Raw genomic sequence first — 13,763 nt, 5'->3', positions numbered from 1 at the left:
ATTATTATTATTATTATTATTATTATTATTATTATTATTATTATTATAGATAGAGTCTTACTCTGTCACCCAGGCTGGAGTGCTGTGGTGCGACCTCCGCTTGCCGCAATCTCCACCTCTCAACTTCAAGCGCTTCTCCTGGCTCAGCTTCCCCAGTAGCTGGGACTACAGGGACGCTCCTCCACATCCAGCTACTTTTTGTATTTTATTAGAGACAGGTTTTTACCACGTTGGCCAGGCTGGTCTCAAACTCCTGGGCTCAAGTGATCCCCACTCGCCTTGGCCTCTCAAAGTGCTGGTATTACAGGCATGAGCCACTGCACCTGGCCGAAATATTCCTTTGAAAATTAAGAAGAAGATTGCATGTACTCAGTGTTGTAATGGAAGGTCTAGTCTTTACAAAAAGGCAAGAGATAGAAAACAAATGTTATGACTTTAGAAGAAATACATACAATTTTATTTGTATATAATAGGATTTTCCTCATACACAATCCAAAAACATCTACAAATAAACTGTCAGACCTAAGAGTTCAGGAAGATCATTGGATATGACATTAACAAGTAAAAACTATTTTTCATTCTACATATGAGCAACAAAATGCCTAATTTTATTTTAAAAACAAAACTCCTTAAAATGACAAGAAAGTATAAGTTAAAAACAAATCTAACAAAAGATGTGCAAGAATTGTGTAGAAGAAAAATAAAATGTCATTGAAAGAAATTGACGAAGACAGACTTACTATTGTAAAGATGCTAATTCTTCCACCATTGATTTATAGATCAATGCAATTCCAATCAAAACCCTAAAAGAGTTATTGATGGAAACTGAAAGGATAATTCTGGAAGGCATATGGAATAACAAAAATCCAAAAATAACCTAGATCATCCAAATACCAAGATGGTATTACTGTATACCACTCAGGAATAACGTATTGTATGATTGGCCCAAGGATTAACAACTTACCAAAGAGACAAAACAAACAAACAAACAAACAAAGAACGGTATGTGTAAGCATGAGCAGCAGCTATGGCTTCTCAATAATAGTTCTGGGAAACTCATTATCCACAGGGAGAAGGTGAGATTACATCTTTATATCACCCTACACATCAAAATCAATTCCAGATAAAAATGTTTTAATATTTAAGACACTTAAGTCTTTTTGAACAAGAAGTAAAATTATTATGATAGTAGTATAGAAAGATTTGCAAAACAAATTATAGGAAACTACTAGCCTATCAGAAAAGATGATAATCCTATCTACATTAAAATTTGAATATTCTATTCGTCAGACATAGCAGATATTTGCATTACATATAACTGACAAGTGTGTTTTGTGTTTTGATATCTGTAACATATAAAGAATTCCCTAATTTAATAAAAAGAATTCAATTAACAAATGGGAAAACATAGTCAATACAGCTTGGGAAAAAGTTAAATTTGGTATCCTTGCTGAGAATTAATGTAGATGTCCATGAGACGATTGGTTTCTGACCGTGGACCTAAGATGTAAACTCCATGGTTATTAATGAACTAATTTAGAACTGAGGTCGTGCTTTGAGTGAAAAGGTGAGAAGACCAAGAATTGGAACCCCTTGGAATGTAGAGAGAAGAAAAAGCTATGAGTGATATTATAGAGGAATTCCCAGCCTCTGGGTTACACAAAATCCCTGAGGAGGCAAGAGTCTTAACAGCTAAGAAAAAGTTACTCCCAGAAGGAGAGAATCAAATGTGTCAAAAGCCACAAAAAGTTGCATTCAGTAAAGACTGGAATTTTTTTTAAGGATCTGAACAAGGGCAGTTTCATGCAGTCAAGGAAATCAAAGCCTTAATGAAAGTGGCTGTGGCATAAAGGGGATAGAAGGGCCATAAGCAGAGAAACGTACTTGTTTCTTGGAAACAAGTGAAGAGGGAAACAGTAGAGACAGCAGTGGAGATGGGGCTGGGTCATGCAGGAACAAGGGGAAGGGCCTGTTTTTCCTAGGTATTTTCTAAAGGAAGGAGAGGCTGAAAAGATGGAAGAGCATGAGCATGAGATAATTTAAGATCACTCAGGTGGCAAGATGGGGTGAGATTTGCAAGTGACCTTTAAGAGAAGAGTTTTTTTTTCAGTTTAGATGAGGATAGGAAGGGAGGTAAGAATGGTTGTATGGATTGAATGACACCTCTGTGGAAGAGGAGTATAGGAGTTGAGGAATTTATAGTCTGATGGATTCTGTTTTCTTTGTGGAGAAGTCAATATTTTGTAGGAGAACGGTATTCCAAGGGATGAAGTAGGTGACTTGAAAGAGAAGTAAATGCTTGAAATTCATTGCTGTTGATGTAAAATAGGATCTGAATTGACAAGGGCAGTTTGTTCCTGACAAACCAGGACATAGGATCACTCTGTTTTTACTCCAGATATTTTGTGAGAAGAAATGCAAGAATATGGTGGAGGGTAGATGAATGAAAGAACAATGCGATAAAAGAGTTTAGCATTTTGGAAGAAAAGTGGTAAAGGTGATAAAACTTGGGATCCTGAATAAAAGTTCTTTGTAAAGCAATTTGAAGGAGAGATTTTATTCCAGTGAACAGTTTGCAAACTGGAGAGACACAACCCCTAGTGTAAAACAAAGGTGCGTTCCAGAGAACAAAGAGAGAGTTCAAGTTTCGTAGCAAAAGTTTCCGCCCACGTTCCCAATCAGGTTCATTTGTGCAAATGAATGATTCAAACTTGCTGAGTTCTGATTGGTTGGTTCAGGTAAGCTCTGAAGGTCTTGAAGTTAAAAAGATGTGTGTTTTCAGGGATCTCAGAGTATGTGTGTCACCTCTGATCAGGAAATGGCTGTTTGGCTCTATTTTAAATTTAAGCCCAGATAGTCGCTTGGGATTCATCCTGAAGGATTGGATCTTTCAAGCTTCTATTTATTCACAGGAACTTGGCTGAAAAGGAAAGGGAAAGAGACTAGAAGATTATTGGTCAAAGGAAAGAAGCAGATCGCCTTCCAAGTCTAGGTAAAGTCCAAATGAGGAGATGCAAGGGCATAGTGAGAAGAGCTTTGCTTTAGAGTATGGTGTTAGATATTTCCAAAATATTACAAGTGATGGCACAGCTCGTGGTAATGAGCATCTGTTGTGACAGGAGGTGAAAGCAGCTGGCAATAAAGGACATCAGACAAAGGAGGCTACGATGTGAAGAGTGAGACACTGGAGACGTCTTGATAGGATCAGGAGTGTCACTGCCTCATAGGCTGACCCTGGTCCTCATGAGATGTCTATTATGCATTGTCAGGCATCAATCAGCCAGGGTCTCAGCATTCTGAAATGCATGTGTTAACTTAGAATATAGCATGAGATTTAAATACATAAGAAAAATAACATTCCAACAGAGGAACTGAACCTTTTTATCTTTGTCAGTAATAAATTTTTTTATTACTGTTTGATGATAAAGTTTGATGTTATCATTTTTTTTTCAGAAATACAGAAACATACAAGAAAGATATGATGAAAGCGCTTATTTCCTTAATCGAAGATCCAGCCTGGGTGACAGAGTGAGACCCTATCTCAAAAGAAAAAAAAAAATGAGGAAGACAGTTTGGTAGCTTTCCTAAAAGACTGCATATTTTACTACCACAGGACTTGGCTTGTGCATTTTTGGACTTGTTTTGTTTTGTTTTGTTTTGAGATGGAGTCTCATCCTATTGCCCAGGCTGGAGGACAGTGGCTCACTGCAACATCCACCTCCCGGGTTCAAGCGATTCTCCTGCCTCAGACTCCCAAGTAGTTGGAATTACAGGCTCGCACCCCCATTCCTGGCTAATTTCTTGTATTTTTAGTAGAGACAAGGTTTCACCATGCTGGCCAGGCTGGTTTCGAACTCTTGACCTCAGATGATCCACCAACTTCAGCCTCACAAAGTGCTGGGATTATAGGCATGAGTCACTGTACCTGGCCACATGTTTAAATTTTTAAAGAAGTTTCCAAACTCTTTTCCAGAGTGTCTGTACCATCTTATATTCCCACCCACAATGTATGAGTATTTCAGTTTCCCTGCATCCTTGCCTGCAATTTGTAATTTCATTTTTTGTATTTCAGCCATTTTTATAGGTGTGTAGTAATATCACATTGTGATTTTAATTTGCATATCCCTAATGACTTCTGATTTTGAGCACCTTTTCATATGCTGATTCGCCATCTGTATATCCTCTTCAGTACAATGTCATGCCTTTTGCCGATTATCTGTTTGAAGTGTTTGATATTTTACTGTTGAATTGTTGGGTTCTTTATGTATTTTAGACCCTGTTCCTTTCCGCATATGTGGTTTACAAATATTTTCTCCATCTATAAGTTGTCTTCTGATACTCTCAGCATGGTGTTCACAGCACAGAATTTTTTATTTTGGTGAAGTCCTGATTCCCAATTTTTTTCTTTAATAGATCAAGCTTTTTATGCAAAGTCAAAGAACTTTTGACTTAAATATCAAAGATTTTCTCCTATTTTTTAAATAATAGTTTTACATTTTATATTTAAGTTTGTTGTCCATTTTGAGTTAATTTTTTTATTAAGTATGAGGCTTAAGTAAAGGTTTATTCTTCTGCCTATAGTTATCCATTTGCTATTGTATCATTGGTTGAAAGGCTTCCAGTGAACTGCTTCTGCACTTTTGTTAAAATCTATAGAGCATATTTGTGTGGGTCCATTACTGGGTTCCTGCTCTGTCCCATTGATATTTGTGTCTGTGTCTCCCGTTTCCTCAATACCACACAGTCTTGATTACTGCAGCTACATGACCCGTCTTAAAATCCAGTAGATTAATTGCTCTCACTTTATTATTTTTTGTCAAAACCGTTTAGTTATACTAGTTCCTCTGCATTTCCGCATAAATTTTAGAATAATCTCATCTATATCTATGAAAAAATCTTGCTGGAATTTTAATGAGAATTACATTAAACCTGTATATCAACTTGTAAAGAAATGACATCTTTACTGTCTTTAGATTTTCAATCCATGCGTATATGCTTATTCATTTTTTTAATCTTTGATTTTGTACTTCAGTATTTTGTAACTTTTAGTTTATAAGTACTGTAGATATTTTGTTAAATTTATACCTAATTATTTCATGCTTTTGAGCAATTTTTTTTAAAAAAAGATCTATGTCCATATGTTCATTGATTGTATATAAAATAAATACTATCTATATATTAATACATTTGTCTTATATCCAGAGACCTTGCTGAACTCACTTTGGAGTATTTTTGATATGTCTTAGGATTTTCTACATAGACAATAATTTCATCTGCAAATAGGGACGGTTTTATCTCTTCTTTTCCATTCTGTTTGCTTTTTATGTCCTTTTCTTGCCATGATGCACAGGCTAGAAATTGCAGCACTGTGTTGAATAAGACTGGAGAGAACAGATATCCCTGCCTTATTTTCTATGTGAAAAGTATTCACTGTGTTTCCTTACTCTAGGGCTTTTGTACATGTTCTTTTCCAAGTTGTAGAAGTTCCCCTCTATTTTTATTTTCTTTCTGAGAGGTCTTTAACTCATAATGAGTGTTGAATATGTGCAAACACTTTTTATTTATTGATACTATTATGTGATTTTTCTTCTTTAGGCATTAATACGATGGATTATACTGATTTATTTTCAAATATTGAACCAGTATTGCATCCTGGGAATAAGCCTTACTTGCTCATGATGTCTAAACCTTTTCATATTGATAAATTCTATTTGCCGATATTTTGTTAATTATTTTTGTGTATATGTTCATGAGAAGTATTTGACTGTATTTTTTTTTTTCTTTGTTTATAGTCGTCGTCTGGTTTTGATATTAGGGTGAGCCTTCCAAAAGGAGTTGGGGAGTATTCCCTCCTCTGTTATTTTGTAGAGAAGAGTCTATAAAATTGCTGTTACATTTTTTAAACACTGGGTCAAATTCCCTGGTAAAATAATTTTAATTCCTTCCTGGGGATTTCTTATTTGGGGAGTTTTAAGGATTAGGAATTCATTTTTTAATAGTTATAGAGCTATCTCAATTATCTATTTCATATTAGGTGTGTTATGGTAGTTTGTGTTTTTTGAGGAAATGAGATGCTCACTGAAGAGCTGGATCTTTTTATCTTAGCCACAAATAAATTTTGATGTTACCATATAGTTTTATTTCACACTTAACAAAAAGTACTGAGAAAGAATAATGAAAATCCTGTACCCACAGCTCAGCTGAAGAGATACGTGTTAAAAATGCAAACGTAGTGAAAGTTTCAGTGCATTCCTTTTGCCTAATTCCTGCTCTCACCTCTGCTCTCACCTCTGCTCTACTTGGCGCCAACGTGGGTGTGATGCTTGTTATTCCCCTAGATGTCCCAGTAATTGAGTTTTTAAAAACTAGTGTGCTTAACCGATGTGGCATTCAGACTCATGCCTTTGACTGAGCTGGCATATATTGACAAAAATGATATTATTTGACATGATGTTATTTTGGTTTGTTTCCACAGCTCTTGCAGTGTTTACTCAACGTCCTCAGGATACAAGTGTCGAGGTTGGAAAGAATATAAACATTTCATGTCATGCTCAAGGAGAACCACAGCCCATAATTACTTGGAATAAGGTAAGATCTCAACTAAAAGTACAGTAATATTAAAAACACTGACAGATGTATCGACCCACTGAAATGGAGGTAATGATTCTCATATCGATTTTTTACTGTTGCAACTTTTGCTAGCAAATAATACTTTTTACATTGCAGCAGGTTTATTTCCTGTTTCTTATTTTTCTTTCTTTTTTTTTTTTAAGTGACTGTATCTGATTTTGGGTCAGTGTTTTCATAAGGTTTATCCTTTCTCATTTGCCTGGTGATGAAAACTTCATAAGCATAACTGAATTCCTCTAAGGAAAATTGGTTTTGACACATATAAATTAAGAGTTTAGTGGCTAATAAGAAACCATTTTAAGTTAATAACTCAGAAGTGGATTAAAAGTAGGTCATTGGCTGAGACAGGAAAGGAATGGAAAGCCTAATGTTAAAGAAACAAGAAAAAGTAGTTCTGAAGTTCCAAACCCTGAATGGCTTTAAAGAAACAATAGCTCCTTACTTATGTATCTTACATCTTTTGGAAGCCATGTTCTTCCAACATAACTGCTTCTGCTGTTTTAAATTTTTCATCAAAACAAAATGGTCGGTCTCAGATTTCAGTGTTCTTAAAAATTAACAAATTTGCACGCTTGAATGTCAGTTTTTGAAACATTTTGACAAAATATAAAATCTGTGAAAGGTTACAAAGCTGTTTTCCAAAACCACTTGGCTTATTTTTATTGCTGCCATATATTAACAAGGCCTTCTTTTGTGCTGTAGCAAGTCTCATGTGCCAGTCTCTATGAAGAGTAAGTTTAGGGGTCTCAATCATGAGTCTTTTGGTTCATGTCCTCTCACTAGTCTGAATATTTTTTAAAACCCCTTTTAATTTGATATTATATATTAAAACATTTTTATGCTAAAAATAGAAAGTGTGAAAAATATACATTTGGGGCAGTCTCTGAAGCCTTATTCTACACTCTACGACATGCATCATTATATAATTACATCAGCAGAATATCTCAGCATCTACTTTGTAAAAGGTAGCTTTTAATCACAAACTGATTGAGTTCCGACTGTATGCCAGACATTTTACACACACGATCACATTTACTCTTCATAACAGTCTTCTTCAGCTCATGAGTTTGGAAAAGGTATGAGTTAGCATACCTTTGCTACCAGCAATAGAAACGCCTTACCATAAGCAGGTAAGGAATGTGCTGGAAAGCTATCTGATTGCTGAGACTCCAAGCAGATATTTCAGAGCTATAAATTTAGTCTGGAGTTCTGGCAATAGGTGAGAAGAAGGGAGCAACTTTGAAAGAAAATTTAGTAGTGGCCCAGTCTGAGACAAGGAAGGTGTGGTTCTGAAGGAAGGACCCGCTGGGCCCTGTGACCTGTGCACCTGGTTGCCTCATCCATGCCTTGTGTCTGGTCTCTCTCATCTGCCCTCTCATCTGGTAGGTTCCTGCAACTTCCTGTGACTCCCTACTCTGAGTTACCAGCTACCAATAGCCTGGACTTGTTTTCCAGCATTGAGTAAAGTCAGCTGTGAGAATCCGAAGACCTGTGAAACATTATTTTCACTTGAAACCTTCATGGTTACACTGTGGCCTATTGGCTATAGCTGGAGTGTGAGTTCTTTTGAAAAAATATATCCCATCCTCTTTTCCTTGCGAGTCTTTTCGGGCTAGAGGCAGGGCAGAGGCACACCATTTTAACTGCAATTTCATAAGGCCAATTTCCTTTACTTTAAAAAATTAAGTCCATAATAATGAAAAGTATGTAAATCTATATTAATTAAAAGTAAATGCACTTTAATAATAGTTCATATAAAATTTAGTTATTTTTATCTTCTTACAGTGTATTTTAATTGTGTATATATATAATACACATATCAGTGTAGCTATACAAAACATATGAGTACATGCAAGGAAGAAATAGAAGGGAAATTAGAAATACGTTAATAAAAATATTTTGATGTTTTTGGATGATGGATTTGTGAACATACTTCTGCTTGTTAATTTTTAATTTTTTAAATTTTAGACATGAGATCTTGCTAGGTTGTCAAGGCTACAGTACAGTGGCATGATCATAGTTCACTACAGATTCACACTTCTGGACTCAAGCAACCCTCTCACTTCAGTCTCCTGTGTAGCTAGAACTACAGGCACACGCTACCATGACTGGCTGACTTTTGTTCTATTTTTTTTTGTAGGGATGGGGTCTTGCTATGTCACTCAGGTTGGTCTTGAACTCCTCAGCTCAAGTGATCCTGCTGTCTCAGTCTTCTAATATGCTGGGATTATAGGCATAAGCCACTGTGCCCGACCAAATGTAGTTGTCAGAATTATCTTTAGCAGTAAGGAATATATGAATCAATTGTGTCTATCCATTCATTGGAGTGATAATTTTAAAATAATTATTCTATTAAATAATTACATGACTGAACTTTTGGTTATCATATTTAATAATTAGAGAGAGAAAAACCACACTTCCTAGAAACCTCTTTTCCTCTCTTCCTTCTCTCCACTAGATTCATGTATCTCCTCCAGTACTTGACACACAGCAGACATGCAATAGATGTCTGTTGAACAAATGAACCGAAATTGGAAAAAGTAAATAAATGACTTTTTAAGGAACCACACCCATCCAGTGACAACTCTTTTTTGTTCCCTAGGAAGGTGTGCAGATAACTGAGAGTGGTAAATTCCACGTGGATGGTGAAGGCACGCTGACTATCTACGACGCAGGGTTCCCTGACCAGGGAAGATACGAATGTGTGGCTCGGAATTCATTTGGCCTTGTTGTGACCAACATGTTTCTTACAGTTACTGGTAGGTGTTTGTAAGTAGCTCCATTTACAACATTCAAATAACTGTCTCCGAACAGCTTCTACTCCTAATCCTATCTGACTGACCTCACTAATCATGCTCTCTTATGCTTTCTTTCTGGTCAAGTGTGTTTATAGTCAAAGCTGTTTTATTCTTTTTAAAATAAAAACTTTTAAATATAAACAATCTTAAGGGATATAAAGTGAAAAATAACAATTTTAAAAAAGAACATAAATAGCAAAGATTTGCAAATGTGTATCATGTTTTCTTACAAACCAAAAATTATAGACTGCAAGATGTATTTATAGCCAAAATGTGGAGCCGGAGGTTGAAGCATAATATGGAATTCAACATGTACTACGTATTCTAGTCTAGTGTATTTAATCCCAGTTTAAAATTAGAAATCAATCCATCAAACTCCCGAGTAAGCTTTACAACCACCAGAACAAATATCTCAATGTTTGCAAGCATGTATAATTGGCCTACATAATTGATATAGCTTTTTACATTCTATCATCAATCTAGTTATATAGCTAGAACCCTCTGCAGGTTGATTATATATAATGATTGTTTAAAATACTGTTTACCGTAGTCTTATAAAAAATCTTTTTTTTCTTTTTTTCATTATTTAGTTCACAAGGGAGATGGGAGAGTCCATTTGTAGACAGGCTTGCGTAGACTGTACTGAAACTCAGCTGAGGTTATTTACAAGTGGAGACAGGCTGTGAAGATTGCCTGGTGTGTTCTCTACATGGGGAAGCATTGAAGGAAAGCACAGCATGTCTGCATATGGGAGTTGACATCAGTGTTGCTTTTTTTGCAAATGGGTTCAGGAGTTTTTGCTGTATTGATAATCTACAGTTGAAATAAAAGAGTTTAGCTATGAGCATCTGGAATGCTATTTTGGGTTTTGCTCATCTTTCAGTTTTCTTAAAAATGAACAAATTTCATAAATATGGTTTTGCACATTCTTTTTTACCTTTTAGTTTTTCCAGGCCTTATGGGTTTATAAAAGAGATTGGGTAACTCTTTCATTATGTACAATAATATTTCATAACACAGGCCTGACTTAAAATAGATTTAGCTTATCAACTCATATTTATAAAGATTTGCCATTTTCCTATCATATGAATACTTTCATATTCTTACACTTACATATTCTGAGATATCAAACTTCTGAGGTCAGTGGTCCTCAACCTTTTTGGCACCAGGAACTGGTTTCATCGGAGACAATTTTTCCACAGACCAGGGGTGGGGAGATGGCTTTGGGATGATTCAAGTGCATTACATTTATTGTGCACTTTATATCTATTATTATTACATTGTAATATATAATGAAATAATTCTACAACTCACCATAATGTAGAATCAGTGGGAGCCCTGGGCTTGTTTTTCTGCAACTAGGTGGTCCCATCTGGGGGTGATGGGAGACAGTGACAGATCATCAGGCATTAGATTCTCATAAGGAGTGCACAACCTAGATTTTTCACATGTGCAGTTCACAATAGAGTTTGTGCTTCTATTAGAATCTAGTGCCCCTGCTGATCTGACTGGAGGTGGAGCTCAGGCAGTTATGCTTACTCACCTGCTGCTTGCCTCCTGCTGTGTTACTAATAGTCTATGATCAGTATTGGGGGTTGGGGACCCCTGCTATAGGATCTTCAAACCTCAGTGAGGAGTATGGATTTATTCTCAAGTCATTGGGGTTGAGAATCCCTTGTCTAGGTATTTTAAATAAAATGTATATTTTCATTAGCAGCACATCAGTCAGCATGCATTCATTATACCATATTGTAAAAATGTCTTCTTGTAGAATAATATTCTTAAAATTATAATAATGTAGTTTAGTAATCAACAAATATTTGTCTTAATAGTGTCAGAAGTTGTTTATTTTATAAAATTGCTTTTTATATTTTTTTTGAGACGGAGTCTCACTCTGGCAGGAGTGCAGTGGCACAATCTCGGCTCACTGCAACTTCCGCCTCCTGGGTTCAAGCAATTTTCCTGCCTCAGCCTCCCTAGTTGCTGGGGTTACAGGCGCCTACCATGCCATATTAATTTTTGTATTTTTACTAGAGATGGGGTTTCACCATGTTGGCCAGGCCTGTCTTGAACTGCTGACCTCAGGTGATCTGCCCACCTTAGCCTCCCAAAGTGTTGGGATTACAGGCGTGAGCCACCATGCTCGACCTAAAATTTCTTAATGTTACAAAATCCTAGTCTCACTCTGCTATTCTCTGTGAGTTCATGATTTTCCTGATTTAAAATCTATGGTAGTTGTGCTTCTTGTAAATTTATGGAGTTCACGTTTTGCTCTTCAACTATTTATGAGACCTGTGGAAAAATGCCTTTGAGATAGTTTGGGAAAAAGTTATTACAGAATTTAAATTAATATCCCAATGTTTTAGAAATGCTAAAATTCTTTGCCATTAAACACACATGCAAACGAACATCCTCTCTCTCTGTATTGCATCTCTGTCTTGTTCTTCCACATACACAGAAGCACTATGATCACCGTGAAAAAACATTTCAGAATCTCCAACACAAGAATTTCATCTTCTTTAACAGAAATGTAACTTAATGTAATTACACATACGTATTAAAAGTAAAACATTCAGGTTGGGTGCAGTGGCTCACGCCTGTAATCCCACCACTTTGGGAAGCTGAGGCAGGTGTATCACAACGTCAGGAGTTTGAGACCAGCCTGGTCAAAATAGTGAAACTCTGTCTCTACCAAAACTACAAACAATTAACTAGACATGGTGGTGCACACCTGTAGTCCCAGCTACTTGGGAGACTGAGGCAAGAGAATCACTTAAACCTGGGAGGTGGATCTTGCAGTGTCAAGATCACACCTTTGCACTCCAGCCTGGGTGACAGAGTGAGATTTCATCTCAAAAACAAAACAGACGTAAACCATTCAGTAAAATGCATTAATCACTTTATTTACCAGATTTCAGAATAGTGATAACATTCAGAGATATTCTGTTCTATGGTGTTGAAACAGGCTATAAGGAGATAATAACACAATAAAATAAATATTATTCAACAAAGAAAAACTTTTTTGGCTCAGGGGCATTTATATGTAAATATGAGGGGAAAGTAATTTATACCAAATAAATTTCATAATGTTAGAAATATTTTTTAATAAAGTAAAAGAAAGATGAAAGAATACAAATTTAAAAGTTTTGAGAAAATTTAAGATCCAAGACAGGAGTGTATATGTATTTATAAAACCCAAACTAGCAGAATAAGGGGAAATATGGCAAAATAAAGTAACATTTAATGTTTTATGAGTGAGACCCTTTCATTCACCAAGTCGTTATAACTTAAAGGAAAAAATTCATACATTGCAGGAGGATTTTCCAATCTTGATGACCCAACTTAGTCATAGTAGAATATTGTAACTCCATTTGTGGAGTAAATGACACAAGTAAGTGATCATGACTTTTGAGTTTCTAATTTATATTGGGAATTACAGCCATAGAAAGTGATGTGCAATAATGAAAATTACACAACCATCTAGGCATTATATAAAATTTACATTTTACTGACTGATGTTTGTAGCAGGGCATCTATGATAGCAAAAGAACAAAAAGATTTCTACACTTGTAATTTTTTCAGAAAGCTCATTTTCCCTTTAGAGTTAATAGATTTGTAAACAGTTTACATAAATAACCTGTAAGATTGATACAGTATTTACTGGGAAGCTATCCTTTGTTTAGGATGTTGTCAATGTATTTTATATCAGCAAATATTAATCCTATTTGCCCACTTCTCTCTTTTGTCTAGATAATATTTTGTATCTAAATGCTACACATTTTATTTAGATAAAATATTTATATATTTATTGGTTTTTAAAAGTATTTAAGAATAATTTGTTGTTAACAGTCACTATATTATATTAACTACAAAGTGCTAGTAAGTGTTGTGAAGTATAGACCCATTTCTTGCTAGTGAAAATGATTTGGTTTGACTGAATGCATAACACATTCATATGAAACATTAGAAGTGTGAGATAGTGAGAAGAAAACCCTGGGTTAAGCCATCAGACTTCATTGATCTCAGCCCCTTTGGATAATTTCCTTACCCATGACTGGAATTGATTTTCTTATTTTTTTAAAAGATGGACTTGAACTCTCTCAAGAGTATTTTCTAGCATAGAATTTCTATGTTTCCATGATAGAATTCAAACAATAGTTACAAAAATAGTGCAATGGTAATGAGGAAGCACTTTATGGCATGTCTGTGATAAAATTCTTACCATTGAGACATTGAACTAATATGTGGACAAGGTGAAAAATGCAAAGATGACCCATAATTTATTAAATGAAAAACTTGGAGCATGTAACATGCATATACTGGTTTAAATTGTAT

At 35.5% G+C, this 13,763-nt stretch overlaps 1 protein-coding gene across 1 annotated transcript in view; it reads left to right on the top strand.

The window, feature by feature from the left end:
• Positions 1 to 13,763, top strand: part of PXDNL (peroxidasin like) — a 523,848-nt gene that overhangs the window by 409,282 nt on the left and 100,803 nt on the right. The window contains exons 13-14 of the mRNA XM_023184241.2: positions 6,476 to 6,588; positions 9,233 to 9,389. Of these exons, the coding sequence (XP_023040009.2) occupies positions 6,476 to 6,588; positions 9,233 to 9,389 (270 nt within the window). The remainder of the gene's footprint in view (positions 1 to 6,475; positions 6,589 to 9,232; positions 9,390 to 13,763) is intronic.

This window comes from Piliocolobus tephrosceles, chromosome 7 (assembly GCF_002776525.5).
Source record: "Piliocolobus tephrosceles isolate RC106 chromosome 7, ASM277652v3, whole genome shotgun sequence".
Classification (NCBI taxonomy): domain Eukaryota; kingdom Metazoa; phylum Chordata; class Mammalia; order Primates; family Cercopithecidae; genus Piliocolobus; species Piliocolobus tephrosceles.
This window is presented reverse-complemented; position numbering and strand designations above follow the sequence as displayed.